This window comes from Camelus ferus, chromosome 16 (genome assembly GCF_009834535.1).
Source record: "Camelus ferus isolate YT-003-E chromosome 16, BCGSAC_Cfer_1.0, whole genome shotgun sequence".
In the NCBI taxonomy this organism is placed as follows: domain Eukaryota; kingdom Metazoa; phylum Chordata; class Mammalia; order Artiodactyla; family Camelidae; genus Camelus; species Camelus ferus.
In genome coordinates, this window is record NC_045711.1 from 48,748,992 (window position 1) to 48,770,087 (window position 21,096).

Genomic DNA, 21,096 nt, shown 5'->3' on the forward strand with positions numbered 1-21,096 from the left:
CCCTACGAGGTAATATCCCTATACAAGAGGGGAAGAGACTGAAGCTCAGAGAAGTAACCTGACAAGCCACAAGACTAGTAAGTGACGGACCTAAGATTTGAACCGATTGCTGTTAATGTGCCCCAGATCTTCACCCTGACTGCGCTCCTGCAGATCCATGCAAGCTCCCAGGGTGCCCCCACCCCAGGACTGAGCCCAGGTGGCTGCATGTCTCCTCCCAGTGCGGTGTGGGCCTCCCTCAGGGGCAGGTAGGGAGGCCGGGGAAGGGACTAGGGCAAAGATCCTGCACTCTTCCTGATATCCACTTCCAAGGACACTGTGATGCTGGGCCAGGGCCAGGGAGGGGCCGAGGCTCCAGAGGGCAGCTGCTCCCTTCTACCGGGACTATGGGCCTGTCCCGGGGACAGCAGATGATACTGCACAGAACACGAGGTAAGGACTCCTCCCTTTCCCGGCCATGGGAGCCTAAATAAGTCCTGAGGGGTTACCTCTTCCCCTCCCACACCCACTTAGGGCCGGCAGGGGGAAGCGGGAAGATTCCCCTGAAGACACAAAGGCCAGGAAGAGATGTAGCCCTCCAAAGGAAGGAGAAGTGAAATGGGGGAGGAATTCAGAGGAAAGGACTGGGCACCCCTTGGGACTTTATGAAGCCATTGCTGAACTGACCCCTCCCTGGCCATGGCACAAGCCATCCCTCTGCCAGCCCAGCCTGGCTCAGCCAGCCTGTGGAGCCCAGAGGTGTTAAGTCTTGTCAGAGGAAGAGCCAGGATGCTGCTCTCTGGCCGGCTTGCTTGCAGCCTCGGCCAGTTCCCACAGCCCATACAGCCGCTCCAGCTTGCTCTGCGGGAGGGAGGCAGCAGGAGGAGCAGCAGTCCCAGGGTCCCTCCCACCATCCGGAGGGTCAGACTGATGCTCCCACAATCCCATCCCCCCAACTCCGCCCTGCCTCCTCCCCCAGAGCCCTCCAGGAAGCAGAGGCCAGACTCAGGCAAAACAGGAACACATCGTCCTTTATTTGTGTTTTTCAGAATACTGTACAAAGGGAGTAAAAATCCTATTCACACTTTGCTTAGAAAGATTTTGAGGTGAAAGTTCCCTATGATACATGGGGTGGGGGTTGGGGGGACCAGGAGGCAGAAAACAGGGCCAGTGACCTTCCCCGCTCCCTCAGGGCCCTGGCACCCACACTTTCTCGGAAGTAGCACAGACCCAGTCGGATTAGGGAAGAGAGAAAGCGCCTCCTCTCCAGCCCAGGCTCCTGCCCTCCCCTCGTTTCCTTAGCCTGAGGAGGCAGCGCCTGCAGGTCACTCCTTCCACTGTCCTGCTTGAGCAGGGACCATGCAGGACTTTGCAGCCCACCAACCCCATCTGGGGAAAGCCTGACAGCCCCATGTGTGCATGCCACACAAGAGACCCCGGCCTGGCGCCAGTCTGCACGTTACCAAGGAAAAGGTTGCAGAAGGGCCCCACCACTCATCATTTCTGTCCCAGTGTCCCCATGCCCCTCACACCACTGCAGACGGTGTCAAATTGGATCCATGCTTAAGATGACTCATGAGCCTCTTCCACCAAACTGCACCAAGCCAAACCAGGAGCTTCAAACCCACAGCAGCTTCCCTTCCTATTACCGCCACCATGCTGTGGGTGAATGACTCCTCCAAAGCCTACCCTCTCCCTGACCACTTTCCAAAGAATGAGGCTGGGTCTGTCCCATCCCTCCCCCCATCACTTACACCAACCCCTGCTGCTATGTGGCCCCACTCTTCTAAGTCCCAATTCACCATCCCCACCCCTGCCCCAAACCCCCTCCCCACCTCCACCAGGGCCAGGATGGCTGCAGCCTTGGCCCCCTCACCTCTGGGACCAGGCCGTCCACACCCAGCCCCACATCCTTCTCCTTACCCTCCCCACCCCTACAAGCACCCAGCGTGAGCTGGGTTGTACGGGAGCTGTCTGACTTGGATTAGACAATACTCTACACGGAGGGATGAGGCACTGTCCCACACTTGCTTATATATAAGCGCAAACTGAGTGTCATCCTAAAGACATAAGAATTAAAGTGAAACAGTCTAGAAGCTGTACCGTCCCCTCTGCTCCCCTCACAGGGGTTAAAGTGCTTCAGCAGTCTGAGGATGAGCCAGCGAGCAGGGTGTTTCCCTGGCCTCCTGTCCCAACCTCACAGGTCTGTGTTCAGCGCAGGAGCCCAGCCCATGCCATGACCACCCCCACCAAGTCTCTAACCAAAAGGCAAAAGGGAAAGATCAAAAAATTCAGAAGGGTCAGAGCCCCAGGGGGGCCCACCCCAACCCACTAAAAGCTACTTCAAGTCCGCTACTGGGGGAAGTGAGGGGGAAATTAGTGCCCAGAGGCTCAACCCCCATCTCTGGAGGTGCCCAAAGGCTCCATCTGTCTTCAGCATCGCAGCACAGGCTTCTACCCGACCCCCGCCATGCCGGGCAGGGGAAGGGGCTGCACCCTCAGTACTTATTGATTCCAAAAATCCGGACTCCATGGAGCTGGGGCAGCTTGGGGATGAGCACGCTCATCAAGGACACGGTGTTGAGGATGAAATGGATCTGGTCGTACTTGGTATAGAAGCTGGTGAGGAAGTACCTGGGCGGGGCAGGTTGGGAGAGGTGTAAGACTCTGTTTGGGAGACCCCTTTCTCCCTCACTCCCTGACGGGGAGGGGCAGTTTCCCGACAGCCGACAGCCGAGGAGTTCTGGGCAAGACCCTGGAACAGAAGTAGGGTGGCAAGATCCCTCCAGCTAAAGAAGCGCCCGCTGACCCCATCCCCTTGCTCTACCCAGGCCTGCGGACCCACCTCACTAGCAGGAAGGAAGCCCCAGCCAAGGATAGGCAGGACCAGGGAGGCACAGGCCTGAGCCCAGCGTAAGACCCCGGGATACTGTGACTTCCCTTCCTCTGCTCATTCCTACGCCAAGAGCCAGAGCTGGTGAAGAGTTTAAGCCTTGCAGGGCCCCAGGTTCTCCTCTACCCAAGACTACTCACAGCACGATAGGTGTGATGGTCAGGAATTTCCGAGACGCCGTGAACTGGACCCCATAGTCCATCTGCTCCCAGTGGGTTAGCAACCTCGCCTTGCCCTGGTCCGGGGTCTCAAACGGTGTCCCTTTCACCGTGTGCAGGAAGATGTACATGCCCTGGAAGCAGGGGGATCCTTCATTAGAGGACAGAAAAGGCCAAAGGCCCTCCAGCTCAACTCCTCCGCCCCAGTCATAGACGTGGGCTCCAGGTGATCTGGAGCTCCTCTCTGCTGGGCAGGGGGATGTGGGCTGGAGGTCAGGCTGGAGCAGCTGGGAGGCTGGCAGGAGAATGAGGAGACCCACTGGGTGAGAGGGCAGGCCTGGCATGAGAACTCATGGAGAGGAGGCAGCCGCAGAACCAGCAGGGAGATGCCACCCCTCCAGCCCGGCAGTGGCCTCCCTGTGCTAGCTGGGAGGGGACAAGCTCAGAGGAAGGAACTATGCCCCTGTTTTCCCACCAAAAGAGTACCAGGTCGCAAGCAGGTGGTGAGGGAGCAGAGAGGGGCAAGAGGGGAAGACGGTTTGAGATCCTAGCTTGGGAAAGAGGTATTTCTACCCTAGGCTAGGCACCTGGGTCCTGCGGCCTCTTTGGGGCCCTTAGTTCAGCTCTCAAAGCCCATCTTCGAGGTCCACAAGCTGCACCGCCCCCCCCCCAGACCCTGGACATATCTGAAGACTTTATTCCAATAAGAGGAAGTAGGGCACAGAGATGAGAGCTGGGTCTGGGCTCTGGTGACTGATATTGTCAGCCTGTCACGCTGTCATCTGGCCCATGTTTGGGGGGGCTCCTCCTACTTCTCGGCCTCGCCCAAGGGCGGGCAGCAGGCAGGCCCTCACCATGTTGTGGATGAGGTTGGTGAGGGTCCAGACGACGGGGACGCTCACAAAGGGGATGCTGAGCAGCACGACGTGGAGAAGCCCGATGGCCAGCACGTAGGAGAGCCAGATGCCGCGGCTGTTCATCACCCGCGTGTTGGGGTTCACCTCGCTGTGCGCTGTTCCCACATTCATCCTGCTGCCCCTCTCCTGCCGCTGTTCTGCAAACAAGCAGCACAGGTGAGACGGGTCACACCACTTTCCCTGCCCCCTCACATCCTCCAAATCCTGCTCTCCCAGAGAACTCCAAGCTCTTCTACCATCTTGAGTCTCCAGTGAGGAGGCCAGAGAACGTCCGTGTAGACTTAAATCTGTTCATTTCCCACCGCTGGACTGGGATAAACACCAACCTGCTCCACACATCATCCAATCAGGAAAGTGCCCTTCCAGGCACTGGGACTGCCTGGGCGGTTAGGTCATCAAGAGGCATCCAGCCCCAGAGCAAAGAAACCACTGCCCGTCCCTCAGTCTCACCCTCCAGAGGGCTCTCTTCCCACAAAGTCCAGTGGAGAAGAGGCCTGGTCCCTAAGCATCATTCAGTGTAACCCTGCTGGACTCTGTCTCATCGAGGGTCTGATATGGGACATCTTCTACCCCTGAGCCCCCCACCCTCCCCTTCAGAAGGAATAAAAGGAGGTAAGAGCTCGCAGTGGTGGGTGAAATATTTGGGGGTCACTACTTCTACCCATCCCTCCTAATTCTCCAGTCCTGGGTCTCCCCCAGCCCTGACCCAGGAGGACTGGCAGGGAAGAAAGAGAGAAAGGGAAGAAAAGAGAAAACAGATGAGAGACAACCTTTGCCCAGACCTGGAAGCCTCCTTCTTGGTGACACAAAACAACCCATCCAGATGTTTTATCCATTTGGCAGCCACTCAGTCTAACCCTCGTGATGCTACTCACTCTGCTGCCAAACCACCATGGCCCTTTTCCCCACTAGAGGAGTGGCAAGGATAGAGGACGTGGCCAACATCTACAGCTCCCACGGGTGCCTGGAACCCATATCAACACACCTCTCCCAAGGACACAAAAGCACACCTGTGGACTCACTCCTGGCCCCTTTCCTCTCTGTCTCCTCATCCTCACCTCGGCCTCCTTTCCCCTGCATCTGTTTCCAGGTGTAAGTTAGCACCATACCTTCCCTGCCCAGCTCCAAGGGTAGAAGTCCTACAGCAGGAGGAACCAGGAGAGCTGCCTTTGATGCCCAGGAAACAATATAGCCCAGTTGCATTCCTGGATGCAGGTAAGGAGGGGAGGGAGCAGTCCCTTGTCCAGAGCTTAGCTGTCCCCAGATCCCTGAGGGCCCTGTGGCCAGCAGGAGGCAGGAACAGATGGCATCTTTGTACTGGCTCACCTCCCTAGCTGAGGGAAGATTCTGTCTGATAAAGACCCTAAGGTCATCACCATGGTAACAGCCCCACCTTCCTTGAGGATGTTAGAAAGGAGTCCCAGCTGAGGGTATCCTGAAGTGCCCAGAAGGCCACCTCCTTCACGCTGCTGAAACAAACCCCCTCAGACTCAGGTGCCCTCTGTCTCTGGCTAGGATCCCAGAGCCTGTCTAGGAGCCGGAATTCTCAAGGATCAGTTCCCTACTTCCAGGATAATGGGAACAAGTTCCTTCTTTTCAGGTGGCACCAAGCTTAGAGACCTCAGGGGAAATGTGACCCAAAACACACCTTCCCAACATACAAACACACATGACATGGCCCAGGGTGCATCCCAGAAGTAGTGATGCTCCTGGGGCCCATCAGCCCAGCCCATTAAGCTGGGTAACTGGGCCCAACAGAAACCCAAGGAACTAGAAAACTGGGACTGGCTCGGTTGTTTACCTTCCAGGGCCTTAGGGCTTCAGTTACCCTAACACAGCTCCTGGGACATTCAAAAGCCTCCACTTGGCAGGAGGAGGAGGGGGAGACTGGCTAAGAAGTCTAGGAGGGCTCTGAAAGACTTAACTACTGATTAAGGAGAGAGGAAAAAGTTCCCTAAGTCTGACCAGAAACTGCTGCCCCTCCCCACTTCTCCCTACCCTAGACCTACCAGGGTATAGGAGTAGCCAGACCTGTAGCCCTCCTAGTATTCTGTCCAGGAGTGCCAAGAGCCTTGCTGAGTCCCAGATCATCCTACACTCCTTTCTGGCTGTAACAGGGCATCCAACGAAGTCTGATCAGTCTAGGAGGGATCCAGACCTTTGACTTAACTGACCACCCTGGGAAGCTTCTTCCTGTAGCCTTCCTGAACACTAGGTGCCCTGACAGCAGAAAATCCCAGGAGACCCCCCCCCCAAAAAGACAGAAGAGGTCAATAAATTAAGAAAAAGACTGGTAGCAGGAAGCCCTCTTGAGACTTGTGTGTGACTAAGGGTACATATCACGTCCACTAGTATAATAACCAATTGCCCATGGCCCGGAAGGGGAGAAATGGGGAGAAGCAGCTGGCAGAGGTGGAGTAAGCGTACAGCAGCTGAGGCAGAAAAGTTCTGCCGCCATAGCTGGCAGGTGGCTGCCCATGCCAGTCCCTGATGTGGTTTCATAACCTGCCTCAAACCAGAGCCTGCAGCAACTCTGTTCTGTTAACTACTTTCTTGCTGGTAGCTCTTTCCTACTCCTTCTTTCCCTTCCCCTCTGGCTTCCTACACAAATATCCCTGCCCAGCCTGTCTGACACCTAAGCCAAGGCCACAGTGAGAGCAGCCAGATGAGCGCTTCCTAATCTCTCCCCTAAGCAAGGGCAACAAATCTTTTGCCTTATGGGTGAGCAGCACAAAGCATCCAAGCCCACAATCTGGACCCCAACGGGGAGTCCCTGGCAGCACGCCACAATGCCATGTTTATTCTGCCCACCCCACGACCCGTAGGGCCAGTGGCTCACCTCTCAGCTCTGGCCCTGTCTTGAACTCGTGAGGACGGTGAGAATGGAAAGGTGGCAAGTACAGGAGCGAACCCACACTAGCACCGGGAGAAGTGAAGCGAGGAGACGGAGTCCTCACTATTGTTGGGGTTTTCTGAGTGGGACTTCAAGCCGGGGTGGGGGGGGGGGGCTCTGCTCCGTTCCCGGGCTGGGACCTCCCACTCGGAGCTTGGCCAGATCCGCAGCCCCACCCCGAGCCCCTACGCGTTCACCCAGCCCTGGAAGAGGCCAAACCTTTATCCCCGAAGCCCAGCTGCTCCCCGCCCCCACCCCCAGTCCGAGCGCTCCTCCGCGAAGCCCCGGCCTCTCACACTTTCTTTTCCGTCTGGCCATCCCTTCGACTGATGTACCCCCCTCCTCGGCTGACGCACCCCCTCCACCTCCGCTCATACAGTCCCGGTCCCCTCCAAACCCGGGCGCCTCCCCAGCAGCCCCCACCTCCTTCCCGGCCCGCTTCTAGCCTCAGGAGGCTCCCGGTTCATCCACTCCGAGGCTGCCTCTCCGGACTCACGGTGCGGGGCCGGAGGTCGAGGGCCCGGGAGGGGTGCCCGGGGGCGGGGGGCCGCTGCTGCTCCAGCAGCTGTAATAACCCGCGGCAGCAGCTACCCTGCTGGCAGCTCTGGCCGAATCAGCGCCCCGCGCCGGCCCCCATTGCGTCACCGCCCAGCGCCGGCCCGCCCGACGCCTCCTGGGAGTTGTAGTTTTTCCCCCCTGCTCCAGCCCAGGCCTCGCTGGGGCCGCACGGAGGTTTCGGTAGTGCGCCATACAAAGATCTGATCGTGTTGCTTTGGTGCATAACAATTCCTGCTTTGGCGTCCGCGGGCTTCATGAGGGGTTTACTCTTGCCCGGTTTGGCAGTTGAGGAAACTTGGAGTTTTAATTAACTTGCCATAGGTTGCCTCTGGGTCCCAACCTGGACCAAAACCCAGAGATTCTGACCCCAAGTCATAATTTTTCAGCTACACCTCACTACCTCTGCCCTGGCTCTCCAGAAACTGACTATCCCAGCCCTTTGCCCTTTGGGCCCTCCTGGAAACGGGTTTTTTCTCGACGTTGGTTAGGATGAAAGTCTGGAGGGCAGTATTTGTCCACAGCCTATCTGCTCCTCAGTTTCACCTGACGCAGGCTGGCCTGCCCCAGGCAACATCCTCAGCACCCCCACATTTAGACGTCAGAAGAGGATATGTGACAAGGGAAGATGCCCTGATGAATAGCTAGGACCCTGAGTGCCAGTATCAGATCAGCTGTGTGGTTTTGGGTAGGAGGCTCTCTGGTCTGAAGTTTTCTTCATTCTCTAAAGGAAATGACATAGATTTTCCTGCCAGGTAAATTTAGCAGGCACTCCTTCATCAGCAGCATAACCCTGGGCAAATTACTTGTCTTAATCTCCAATTCCACACCTACAAAAAACCTACCTCCAAGGTTGTGCGAATGCAAAAGAATGTTTGTAAAGCACTTGTTGCAGTGCAGGAGGTAATTTTTGTAGGAGGTTGAACTTAATGGCTCTTGAGGCCTCCTGGGTCACTCCCACTCTCCATGTCACCAAGAGAGCCTTGTTTGAGTAGTGTCCACTTCCCCGACCCAGAAGCTAAGTCCCCTCTATGTATGGTAGGGCTGGAATAGTAGGATCAGGTGATGTCATGACACACCAACCTGACTGGCTGTTAACAAGCACTAAAATGAAGGTGAGGAAGCAGAAAGGAGAATGCTGGCCCAGGGAACCTGGGGAGCACTCCTCTGTGACCTCATTCCCCCCTCCTCAGGGGGCTGCCAAGAAACAGTTGTCACAAAGCTGGAGTGGGGCCCCTGGAGGCACCTAGTGGGCATCACTCTGAACCACTCAGAGCAGGAGAACTGGCAGCTTCTCAAATATTTCCAGGGCCAGTAGCCCAAAAGCACTCATCCCAAGACCTAAATAATCACCCCAGAGTCTGAAAAAGTTTTGCCTGTGTCCTACAGAAGTCCCTGCTTGCTGGTGGAGGCCCCTTTCCTTACAGTCAGCCTCCTGAAGACATAAGCAAAAACTGAGTGTTGTCCTTTCTGTAGGAATCTCCCCAATATTGAGGCCAAAAAGATGTCTCTATTTTTCCCAAAGTGAGCCTACTTGACAGCTTCAACTTTTCTCTAGGAGTCTTCCATCCTCCCTGAAATTGGTCAAGCTCTCTGGATCTTTATCGGTCTCCTCACTCTCTGTGAAGTTCAGTGACCCAGACTGGCTCCACATCTCACATGGGGCCAGGACTAATGCATAGCCTAACGGAAAGATTACTGGACATGCCATGCCCTATTCATGGCTCCTGTTATCAGGCTTTTTCTTTTTTTCCACAGTGGGAATGAACAGAGTACTGACTCACTCTAGGTTTGTGGTAAATTGTGGATCACTTTCTGCTTAATTTAGCCTGCGTCACTGGCATCATCTTTCTCGTCTAGCTCTCTGCCCTTGTGATTACCATGCTTTCACCACACATTCTTCAGCCTTGAAAAGGCCTAAGTACTGTCCAGAGTGAGTGGACCATACTTTTTTATGGCGCCAGGGAACGCATAATCCCTTGGACAAACAATTGGTGAAAGTGCCAGGAGGCTCAAAAATCATTCAAGACTTGGAGCCGTGATTACATTTCTGGTAGCATCTTCTAAGGAAGTACATGCCATGTACTGTGTGTGAAGATGTCATTCCAGCATTATGTCTAATAGTGGAAAACTGAAAGCAACCTAAATGCCCAAGAAAAAAATTGTAGTACTCTATGGTTGTGAAAATGTATGGGAAAAATGTCTGCTAGGTTATATGAAAATATCAGGATGCAAAATAGCCTGAAAGCATTCTCCAGGAATGCAGTCGGCAAAACAAACACTTGGTACCTTTAACAAATACATTGGAAACAATAGAAATAAAAAGGAGAGGGAGAGACTTACAGATTAAAAGAAATTAAGCAATAGATTAACCGCAAGCCTTGTTTGGGTCCTCCTTCAAGCAAACCAACTTTTCTTTTAAAACAAGACTTTATTATATTATTGAAGAATACTAACTATTCAAATGGATGATAGTAATGAATATACATCTTGAAGCATGATATGGTATTATGGTAATTTTTTAAATCAAAAAGCCTCCTTATCTTTTGGAGCTGAAATACGTGTGGATGAATGATACACTGAGTGGATCTGCTTCAAAATAATCTGGACTAAGGACAGGGGAGGGGAATAAAAGAAACAAGTTGGGCCATGTGGTGATAATTACTGAAACTGAGAGATGGAGACATGAGATTCCTTTTATTGTTTTCTCTGCTTTTTTATGTTTGAAATTATCCATAATAAAAAAATTTTTATAAACCTGCATATGCATTAATAATTATGATGAGACGAAATAGATCAACATGGTATGATCCTACCTAGCACCAGACTGCCAGGGTTCAACTCCCAGCTCCTATAGTTATCAGCTGTGTGACCTTAGGCAAGTCACTGAACCTCTCTGTGCTGCAGTCACTTCATTTCTAAACAGAGATGTTGATGATCTTGGTAATACCTCATGTTGTTGTAAAGATTAAATGGGTCATTAAGTGGGAAGCACTTAGAACAATTCCTGGCACATGGTAAATGTTCTACACGTATTCCTTTTATTAATCCATTCCATGTTCCAGTGATATCTGAGCATCTACTTTATAGGCTGTGGAAATTCAATAAAATAAAAATAGATCTTGTGTTAGGATGGAGGGCTTTGGGGTGATCTCTTTCATTCTCCAGTTTCAAACTTTGTAATGTGAGATTATTCATTTCAATATGAAAAGCGTTTGTATTTTTAAAACAGCGTGAGCCACCTTCACAGACTCTCCCTGCCCTCTGGGAGTTCCTTAGTCTGCTCCAGTAGACATGTTCCCAGCCTTGGGGCGTTTCCATCTGGCAGGGTGGTGTGGCCTCTGCTTGCCACAGATACACTCGTGTTTGCCGAGATAGCAAACGTGGGCGGGTAATAAGCTGGGAACACATTCCTGGGGTGATGGTAGTGGTGGGAAGTGAGGAGGTGGGGCATCAAGAAACAGAGCCCCTTCCCCTGACCCCTGAGGGAATGAATCTTACTACTGCCTACTCCTCTCCAATTCATTCCTCTGCTCCCCCCACCTCACCTCCCTCCTCCCTGAAAGGGAGGTGTTGAGGTCACACACGGAACAAGTGCAAGGAAGCCAAGAGCTGTTTATTTCTTCTGCTGTTGTGTTTTTGTTTGGATGGGCATGTGGTAGCAGTGGAGGGGAGGGGGCAGTGGTGCTGGGCAGACAGAGTGCTGGGTGAGAGCGAGCAGGCTGATGAGAAATAGGAGAGGGTGTCAGGACTGGCAGCCTTGCCAGTGGCCACTCTGCTCTCCTCCCCTTGCCCAGCCCTGTAGTTAGCTATTTTGGGCTGCAGAGGGAAAGGGATGAGCTGGCCAGGGCCTCCAGGGCCAGAGCCAAGGCCAGGGAACCAAGAACCTCCCTCTGGGAACCAAAAGCGGGCTGTTCTTTAGGAACCCTTCAATCTGTGTTTTCTTTGATCCGGACAATTGAGATTTTTCTCCCATGGAAAAAGAAGCAATTTAGAAAACTGTAAGCAACAAGGACGGACCTGGAGATTGTTATGCTAAGTGAAGTAAGCCAGAGAGAGAAAGAAAAATACCGTATGATATCACTTATACGTGCACTCTAAAAAAATGACACAAATGAGCTTATTTACAAAACAGAAACAGACTAACAGACATAGAAAACAAACTTACGGTCACAGAGAGGGGAGGGGTATATTGGGAGCTTGGGATTTGCAGATACACACCACTATATGTAAAATAGATAAACAACAAGGTTCTACTGTAGAGCACAGGGGACTATATTCAATATCTCATAATAACTTATAATGAAAAGGAATATGTATATATGTATAACTGAAACACTATGCTGTATACCAGAAATTAACACATTGTAAACCAACTATACTTCAATTTTTTTTAATTATTAAAAAAAAAACCCTTCATAAAAGAAAAAAGAAAACTGTAAATATTACAGATCAAAAGGGCAATGGCTATAAAAAGATTCTGGGCAGCCACTGCCCCAGGTCACCTTCCTCCTTTCCCTCCTAACACCAGTTCCTCCTTCGGCAACAATCACAGCCAACTTTACTGAGCGTTTGCTCTGTTCCACGCACCAGGCAAAGAGTTTTACATGTACAAACTCTTTTAATCTTTAAAACAGCCTTGTGAAGCAGATATTTTTATTGTCTCCTCTTAACAAATGAGAAAATCGCAGTACAGAGAGTTTAAATATTTTGCTGAAGGTCAAACAGCTAAGTGGCATTTCTCCCAAAAGCCATTCCTGGACACACACACCGGCCTCCTCAGCCGTGTGTCCCTTGTGTTTCCATAGGTGCCTTGTAAAGATTTCTCCCCTGCACTGGGGGCGCTGTATTTAAGTTATCCGTGACACATCCGCTTCCCCTATAGGCTGCTTGCTCCATATTGTCTTACTCATATTTGCATTTCCTGCATATAGTAGGTTCTCAGTAAATGTTAGCTGAAGGATCCCAAACTACAGCCATACCAAGCCCCTAACCACTCTCAGAACACACATTTTTCAGGCTCTTGTCTCAGCCTACAATGCCTGTCCTCCTATCCTTGTCCATCTGGTAGACTCCTCTTTGTCCCGCAAGGCCATCCCTCACCTGTCACCTTCTCCAAGAAGGCTTCCCCAGCTGTCCATGCAGAACCCACTGCTTCATTCCCTGGGCACCTCAGCCAGAGCCCACCACTAGGCTATCAGGCGGCTGGACTGGTGCACATGTCCATCCTCCCCCATCGCCTGGGGGCTGTTCTGCTTCTCTCCACATCCCCAGTGCCTAAGAGATCCAGGATGTGTGTGTTGAACAAATGAGAGAGTACATCTGAGGATGTGAGCACAAGGGGTGTCCAGCCTTGGTCATTTCCCACAAGGAACAAGATTAACAGAGACCTTTGCTGCCCCTCCAGCTCAAACTGCCCAAGAGACTGGCGTTAGATGGGTCCCCGGCTCTCCTTTCCTTTCATTATCCTCCTCTACCCAGGCTGGACCTGGGGGCTTCAGACATCAGGGAGGCAGGGACCTGGAGGCCTACTGACCTTCATTCCTCCCAGGTCACATCTTTGGGGCATGGAGTTACTGCCCTTGGAGAGAGAGTTACTCCACCTGGAGTTGTGACTCAGCCCACCCAGGGTGGGGGCCTGAGGGGCCTATTTACCAGGGCCCTGAACTTGAGAGCCAGACCCTGCCATGCCTCAGCCTCTTCCCTGCCCCACCATCATAGGCACATTGAACATAAGGCTGGAAGGGATCTCAGAAGCCGTGAGGTCCAGAGAACCAAAGGCCTAAGAAGGCTGGGGAAGGACATGCCCAATGGCACGAATATCTGATGATCTTGGGCCTGGCCTAGGGGTTCTCCATGCACCTCACAGGCCACGGTAAAGGATGGAACACCCCAGTCATAGCTCCTTCTGTCCCATGCCATGGCTTCCACCAAGGCCCTCATCATCTCCCACATGGACTGTTGCAGTAACTGGTGTCTCTTCCACCCATACATCTCATACACAGCCAGCAAAGTGATCCAAAGATCAAAGCTAATTTTAAAACCCTTCAATCCATCAGCCACTGAACCAAGTCCTAATTCTTACCTGGTGTACAAGACCGCGGGGATCTGGTCCCTCTCCACTCTAGCTGTAGCCTTTGCCACGATCCCTTCTACTCTACTGTCTAGGAGAAGCCAAGCCCTCTCATGCTCCCTTGTTCTTGCACATACTCTGCTGCTCCACCTGATGAACTCAGCCTTAAAGACCCAGCTCAAGTGTCACTCCCTGGTAGAGCCCTCCCTGATGTCCTGGAAGTTAGGGTATCAGGGTAGGAATGCTCTCAGCTGGAAGCAACAGAAAACCCAAGCAAAGGAATTATTCCGACCCCGGGTTGCCATCAGAATCCCCTAAGGAGCTTGTAAAAGTCCCCATCACTGCACACAGGTCAGATCAATTTAATCAGACTCTCTGAGGTGGACCCAAGTAATTTTCAAAACTTCCTGTATTCGCATGTGCAGCCAAGTTAAGAAGAACTGAAGCAGGGGTTGTTTTCCTCACATAATGAGTCCAGAGGCCGGTGGGTGCTGGTGTCGGCTGAGTGGCTCAGTGACATCCAGGCCAGCGTCTCAGTGAATCTCTTGACCTTTCCTTTCTGCTTTGCTGCCTGATGGCCACAAGACAGCTGTAGCTGATCCTCCGAGATCAAAGCAGGAAGAAAGCTATAGGGAGAAGGGGAGGCCCCAATCCATCCTCTCTCATGAGCAAATCAGACTGACCTAGAAACTGCTTCAGCAGACTTCTGCTTACATGTCATTGATCGTATTTTCCCCATGGCAAAGGTGGCTGGGAAAGTGGACAACGGCATTTCAGATAAATTGAGAGGATCAATCAGGCTCTGTCATGAGGGGCTGAACGCACTGCTACTCCCAAATCAGCATGTGTTATCCGGGTGGGAGGTAAGGCACAGATACTGCAGGGTGGCAGAATAAACCACCTCCCACAAAATATGCCAGTTGGGCATAAGGATTATTTTGAGCTAAAGGCACATTAGGGGAAAAAAAAAAAAACAGCAGATGCAAAAAGAGCATTCTAATCTCTCCTTTTCTTCTAGAAAACTAGAGACAAAAAAATCCCATGTGAAAAATGCCCTCCCTGTACCTAGAAAAGAAACATTATTTGGTAGGGAATCAAAGCCAAGAAAATTCTGCACAGACCTTGTTAAAATCATTCTTGTCTTCTGTATATTTTAGTCACTTTTTCACAATTTCCTCCCTTTATTCAACCTAGTATAAAAGTATTAATGTTTTGCCATTTCCTTGGGTCTTCATTTCCTTAATTTTTCTTGTGCATTGAGAATTTATTTTTTTTAAGGCTTGTTTTTTTTTAATGGAGATACTGGGGATTGAATCCAGGACCTCCTGCCTGCTAAGCACGTGCTCTACCCCTGAGCTACACCCACCCCCTGGGTCTTCATTTCCTCATGAGGGCTCCCATGTCATGTAAGACATATAAATTTGTGTGCTTTTCTCTTCTTAGTCTGTCTTATGTCACTTTAATCCTCGGGCCCAGCTGAAAAGCCCTAGTTGGGTGGAGGTAGAATGTTGCCTCCCCAACACCACCAGCAGATTCTGCCCCAGTGAGTTACCTCTCTCTGGTTTCACAGCTCCTGTACACACAGACATCACGTGAGGGCACTGTGGAGACGTGTGTCGACACGTCCATGTCTCCCGCTAGACCAGCAGTTCTCAACTCAGACTGCACATTAGAAATATCTGGGGAGCTTTTGAAAAATACCAAAGCCTAGACCCCATCCACAGAGGGTCCAGGTAAGCCCAAGCGAGATTAATTTTTAGAAGCTCCCCCAAGTGATTCCAACATGCACACTAAGTGCATGGTTAACCCCTGCTATCGAAGACCTTTAGAACGTGGGGCTCACAGGAAATCCTCACTGAATGAATGAGTGAATGAATGAATGAATGAATGGCGGAGAAGAACTTCTGCTCCAACCTCGTCAACTCCCAGCCTGCACTGTGCCCCGTCCTCAGTGTGGGCCCTCCCTCCTCTCCATTCTCCCTTCTCTACTGAGCCCTGCACTTTGCCGCCCTCCATGAACCACATCCAAGAGCCGGCTGGGCTCTCCCAGGTGCGCAGACTTCCCGCTTCTCCTGCAGCTGCTGTGCTAGACACCCCGGTCCCACTCTTTCCTGTAGCTGCCCTAGCCTGAGAAGGGGATAAATCTCTCCACAGACAGCTAGGCTCAACTCTTGTGCCCAGCCCAGCGTGACAGGAGAGCACTGGGAAGGTTCCATGTACTTTCTATTCCGCACGTAGCCTCAGTCCCGAAATGGACCCCCAGGTAAGCAGTGGGGGAGTGCCTGGCCTAACTAACAAGCAATCCACAGACAAAATGTTCACTTCTCCTGCCCAAGTGCAGGAAATGTGTCTCATCTGATTCCTTGGACTAATGTGAGTCTGAGAAATGACCCTGTTGATGTCACCAGAATGTCAGCAGTGAGGGCATTCCCAGAGATGACACCACCCAGTATCCTACCATCTGATTCTAGCTTCCATCACGCTTCTGAAATTGCTGGTTCAAAGATCAACTGCAGGGCCAGCTTCAGGAGCATGGCACCTGTGCAGTCCTGCATTCACAAGGGCCCTGCACTTGGTTTTACCATCTGCTGCTGTTGCCACCTTGAAATTCTTAACGGTTTTGAACCAAGGAGCCCACATTTTCATTTTGCACTGGGCCCTGCAGTTACGTCTGATCTTGGTCATTCACATTCTCTTACAAAATCCAGTAAGGTTTTCCTTCTCAGAAGGGAAATGACCTCCATCTCCTTTTGTGCAAATCTCTGTGACCCCGACTCTTCTGCCCCCTTCCATGACATCAGTGGAACATGGTGTAATGGGGAGGCATGGCTGCAAAGGAGGGTCGGGATCAAGAGGCCCCAGGGGAGTAAGTCGTCCCCGCCCTGCTTGGATCCCAGGCATGAGGGAGAGTGAAAGGTCCAACTTGGTTCCAGCAAACAGACAACCTGAGTCAGCTGCAATCCAGAACAGACCGTCTGCGGGAAAGCTTGGAGACGACCACGACAGACTTAGGAAACCTTGACGAACTCCTTCCAACTCCTGGAGGGGCCGTCTACCAACAGCGCAGAGAACTGACTAGAATTGAGCCACAGTGCTCCCTGCCAGGCAAGCAGGTTGGGCACCCTGTGAGGAGCCAGGAGATGAGGTCCTCCAGAGACAGACAAGTGTTCCAAGGAAAAGGCCAAGGGAAGTTTCCTCACCATGGAAGAAGGTGCCATGGGGCACCGTAGAAGGGCAGAGGAGAATTGGGGTGGGATGGAGCTGGGGGCAGTGGATGTGAGACAGGCCCACCCTAGTCCTGCCAAGCAGGGATCCTTCTGCTCAGCCAGGCTCTGGACAAAGGGCAGAGGTTCCAGGAGGCAGAGTCTCAGCCCCAGCTGGGAGAGGAGGGATGGAGGATGGCAACGTCGAGGCCTGGAAGGGAAGCCTGAGACAGGGAATGGAATTGGGGCCTGGTCTTCCCACAGCCGAGTTCATCAGGGTCCAGGATCTGCCCTCTCTTGGCATCACCCGGCCAGGCCATGGCTCAGGTATCCAACACCTGGGGCCTGGAGTCACATGCCAGGAAACCCAACACTCTTGGGCCCCAACCCCCAACTTCCAGCAGCTACGAGCAAGCAGGGCTGCTGGAGGAGGAAGCGGGTCTCCAGAGCCGAGCAGCAGGGAGGCTACTTCCCGGGAGAGGGCAGCACAGGAGGAGGCTCTCCCGTCAACAGGGGTGAGAGGCTGGGAGGAGGAGGGAGAGGACAAGGGAGGAAGAAGGGGGCGGAGAGGACAAAGCTGGGGCAGGCAGAGAGGTGGACAGTCCCAGAAAAGGGTGGATGGGCACAGAAAGTGGGGTCTGAGCCACCCAGCCTAGCTGGATGCCGTGAAGTCCAGCTGCTGATCCATCCTCCTCGTCTCCTTCACATAGGTACCAAGCAGGCCCTCTGGTGCCTACCTGGCCCACCTGGCAGCCACCCAGGTAGGTTGGCAGAAAAAGCCTTTATTCCAATGAAGGAAATCAATACGTGGGCAGAAGCAGAAGCTTAGAAGCCCCCAGACCCAGAATGACCAACAAGGCCTTGGACCAAGAGACTTTGCAGAGTAGCCCTCCAGAAGCAAAGAGACCCTAAGAGAGTCTCAGGCCCAGGGGGGCCTTTTACCCAAAGGGCCCAGTAAGGAGCCTTAGACCCCAAAGAACCAAAATGTTGCCTAGGCCTGGAGAGCCCCCAGAGGAGAGGCCCCAGCCCAAAGAGAATCCCCAAGGGGACTTGAGGAGGAGAGAGCTGGCCACAGGGAGTGGAATTCTCTTGACTCACTCTTCTTTGATGGGGTTTTTCCTTCCCCAGATCCTACTCCACTCCAGGACTATGCCAATGTGTGGCCATGCTCCCATCAGCCGGTCACCTCCTGTCCCTGCTGCTGGTGATAGGCACAGGGGGTGTGGTGCCCAGCCCCCGGGTAGCTCTCCAGGGCTGCTACGTGGCCGAGGAAGCAGGGGAGCAGACATTCCGCTGCAGCCAGGCAGGCTTGAGCACCGTGCCCACTGGCATCCCCAACGACACCCGCAAGCTCTACCTGGATGCCAACCGGCTGGCATCGGTGCCGGCTGGTGCCTTCCAGCACCTGCCTGTCCTGGAGGAGCTGGACCTGTCCCATAATGTCCTTGCCCACCTCTCTGGTGCCGCTTTCCAGGGCCTGGAGGGCACACTGCGCCACCTCGACCTCTCTGCCAACCAGCTGGCCTCGGTGCCCCTGGAGGCCTTCGTGGGGCTGCAGATCCAAGTGAACCTGTCCGCCAACCCGTGGCGCTGCGACTGTGCCCTCCAGGAGCTGCTCAGGCGGGTGAGGCTGGCACCAGGCACTGGGACGGGCATTGTGTGTGGCCCAGGAGCCCGACCAGACCTCGTGGGGCAGGAGTTCCTGGCACTGGCAGGGGAGGAAGAGCTGTGTGGGACGGGGCGGGGCGGGGCCCGGCGGAGCACTGATGTGGCCCTGCTGGTCACCATGGGGGGCTGGCTGGTGCTCATGGTGACTTATCTGGCCCACTACGTGTGGCAGAACCGGGAGGAGACCCGACGTCCCCTCAAGCAGGCACCCGTGCTGCCTGTACGCTCTGAGGACTCCTCTACCCTCAGCACAGTGGTCTGATGACCAGGACCACTCCTCCGGCCCATGCCCCACACTCCTGCTTCTACGCCCTCCCGTCTCCTCCGAACCCCTCTGTCTCCTCTGCAGCCCTTTCCCATCCCCCAATTCCACCCCCTTCCTCCTCTGTCTCCCCTAAACACCTGATCTCTCTCTCAACCAACACCATCTTTGGTGCCTGAGGTTTTCAGTGCCTACTGTGGGCCTGGATTGTGCTAGACACAGAGCTTCTAAGTCTAGGTAGCGGGGGGAGGGGGACAACAGAACAGAGAATGACAGTAGGTGGTATGTGTGCCAACTCAGAGGTAGGAGCAGGCAGCTCAAGAGGCTGGCGGAAGTGATCTCAAAGGCTTCACCCACCAGATGGATGCTTGAACTGACTCTTCAAGAATGAGGAGGAGGGCTTTGGGCAGAAGAGGGACACCCTCAGCTGGAAGTCGGTGGACAAAGGCAAAGAAGATGTAAGAACTCTGAATGTCTAAGCAGCGGCAAGACCTACTTGGGGGCTAGAAGGTGCATAGAGGGGCGAGGGGCTGCTGGGACCAAGCTGGCGGTGAGGCCAGAAAGGACCCAGCCGGCTCCTCCTCTCTTCTCCCTCTGCCTCTACTGAAAAGTTCCTGCATCCTCAGTGCTTCTCACCTCTCTCAGGGCCCTAGACTCCTCTTCCTGTACCTTCTATTGGGGTCCACCTGGCTTAGCTTCCCTGCTTCCTTTTCCAGAGGTTCCCTATCTCTCTGTCCTTTATACACAGAAGGGCTTCCCGAACCCTTCCCCTTGGGAGAAAAGCAGTCTCTGCTCTGCCTGATCTGGGGATGGGTCACTAGAGAGACGGAGGTGGGGGGCGGGAGGGAGCCAGGAGGTTTCCCATCCCCAGAACATCACTGGACAATTGAATAAAGTCCTTTCATTAATGCCCCGATCTCTCTAATTGTTCATTTCATTGAACGCGTGTGGCCCCGCAGTGAGGAAGGGGAGGGTGCTGAGACTTTCACCACCACCTCCACCACCCCTTTGGTGAGGGTTGCTCCCGATGGGCTGGGTGCCAACTCCTCTCTCCCCTCCTACCTCCCAGCTCCTGACACCAGAGTCTATCTGCCAGGGGTGCCAGGGGTTATGCATTAGTGATGATGCAACTGGAAGGATGTGGGGTGGGAGGCGACCTGGAGGGAGGACAACCAGGGTAGAGGGAAGGAGGGCAAAGCCCTGGCATCAGCACAGAAAGCAAAGGGAGAGAGAGCCATGACTCTCTTAACAATCCGTCTCTCCTCTCAGCGGAAGTCTGAGCAGGGAGTAGGGAGGAACTAGATGTGCTCAAAGTTAACCAAAAGAATTCCTGAGCAGAGGGGGAGGGCAGAGTTGGCTGAGGGAGGGAGCCATATGAGATATCACCAACTAGGCTTCTCGAGAGGCCCAAAAGGGCCAACACACCCTGTACCTTGCCCCTAGGAGGGTGACTCACTCATGTGGCTTCCATGGAGGGAACAGCCACTTTGGGGAAGCTCGTAGGAGCCCCAGTAAAAACTGAAGATAAGAACCATGGAATCAGGGTGCCACCCAGCTTGTGGCAGAGCCTGGGGCAGACTGGTAGGACACTTAAGGAGCAGCAAAGAGGAATCCATCACCTCCCCTGGTCCTTCTAACCCATTCTGACTTCCCTGTCTCCCTTCCAGCTCCTCCCCTCCTTGCTCGATCCCTGAGGCTCCTCCCACCACTCCAAGGCTGAGCTTCCTCGTTATCACCCAGGAAACCTCAACTTGATGATCTCAGAAAAACCTGGGGCCCCTCCCCCATTTTCTTTTCTCAGGAGACATGGGCCTCCCTCTCCATTTCCAGAGATGCTTAGGGATGGGGGAAAGAACTTGGATGTGGGAAGTTTGTACCTTTGTACAAACTTTGTACCTGTACCTTTGACCATCCACCCCAGCCATATCCTGATCTGGCCCTTGGAATCCTGGCCCCAACCATATCAAACCCTCCATCAGTCCTTCCCCTGCCACTCAGAATCTGTCCTAGTCTGCTCAGCCACCCTCTTCTGGAATCAAGCTGGGACACATCTCACTGGGTTCTGGGAAGTAGACTGTGGAGACCTGTAGCAGAGGGGAGGGTGAAGGACAGGTGGGGCCCTGTGTCCCTATCTTTGGTGCCCATTCCTGGAGCCTCGTTCGACTCCCTGTCATCCTGAGCAGCAGAGACAGCTTCTTTAAGTTCTGCAAAGAGCCAGTTCCCCTGCTCTGACCCCTAACTTCAATTCTCAGAGGTGAGTTCAGATGGGAAAGGATCAAGGGAGAGAAGTTTTGTCTGGAGCCCAGGTCAGGGAGAGGTCCTGGAATTCTGGAGAAGAAACATTCCAACAGTTATCCCCACGGCCCCCTTCTGGCTCAAATTCCCTTCCCTCTCAGAGCTAGGACAGGAGGTCAAGGAGAGGGAGGACAATTGGGGCAGAAGATGGGGGGTTGGGGAGGTGACAGGGAGATGCTTCATTGGCTCCCTTCCCCAGG

General features: G+C 53.4%; 2 protein-coding genes across 10 annotated transcripts; one reads left to right on the forward strand and one right to left on the reverse strand.

Moving 5' to 3' along the window:
- Positions 1–984: 984 nt before the first annotated feature.
- On the reverse strand, positions 985–7,442 carry ORMDL3 (ORMDL sphingolipid biosynthesis regulator 3). 7 transcript variants are annotated; one of them, XM_032457946.1, is made up of 4 exons: positions 7,337–7,442; positions 3,885–4,084; positions 3,013–3,164; positions 985–2,613 (listed from the first exon to the last, which is right to left on the reverse strand). In XM_032457946.1, the coding sequence occupies exons 2-4, from the start codon at positions 4,056–4,058 to the stop codon at positions 2,478–2,480; spliced, it is 462 nt and encodes a 153-aa protein (XP_032313837.1). In that variant the 5' UTR covers positions 4,059–4,084; positions 7,337–7,442; the 3' UTR covers positions 985–2,477. The 7 variants fall into 7 exon arrangements, with proteins under 7 accessions (XP_032313837.1, XP_032313838.1, XP_032313836.1 ...); XM_032457947.1 differs by having other exon boundaries at positions 3,885–4,079; positions 7,264–7,440; XM_032457945.1 differs by having other exon boundaries at positions 7,264–7,439.
- Positions 5,142–19,517, forward strand: LRRC3C (leucine rich repeat containing 3C). Of its 3 annotated transcripts, none has more exons than XM_032457936.1 (5): positions 5,142–5,162; positions 16,402–16,679; positions 16,936–16,998; positions 17,382–17,432; positions 17,800–19,517. In XM_032457936.1, the coding sequence occupies exons 1-5, from the start codon at positions 5,157–5,159 to the stop codon at positions 18,599–18,601; spliced, it is 1,200 nt and encodes a 399-aa protein (XP_032313827.1). In that variant the 5' UTR covers positions 5,142–5,156; the 3' UTR covers positions 18,602–19,517. The 3 variants fall into 3 exon arrangements, with proteins under 3 accessions (XP_032313827.1, XP_032313826.1, XP_032313829.1); XM_032457935.1 differs by lacking the exon at positions 5,142–5,162 and adding an exon at positions 15,705–15,731; XM_032457938.1 differs by lacking the exons at positions 5,142–5,162; positions 16,936–16,998 and adding an exon at positions 15,705–15,731.
- Positions 19,518–21,096: the final 1,579 nt, after the last annotated feature.

Coding starts and splice junctions, on each gene's coding strand:
- ORMDL3 (XM_032457944.1), bottom strand. Junction 3,165..3,884: donor CCAACCTCATCCACAACATG/GTGAGGGCCTGC, acceptor CCCTGCTTCCAG/GGCATGTACATCTTCCTGCA. Junction 2,614..3,012: donor ACCATCACACCTATCGTGCT/GTGAGTAGTCTT, acceptor TGCCCCGCCCAG/GTACTTCCTCACCAGCTTCT.
- LRRC3C (XM_032457935.1), top strand. Junction 16,680..16,935: donor TTTCCTCACCATGGAAGAAG/GTGCCATGGGGC, acceptor GTCTTCCCACAG/CCGAGTTCATCAGGGTCCAG. Junction 16,999..17,381: donor CCGGCCAGGCCATGGCTCAG/GTATCCAACACC, acceptor TCCTTCACATAG/GTACCAAGCAGGCCCTCTGG.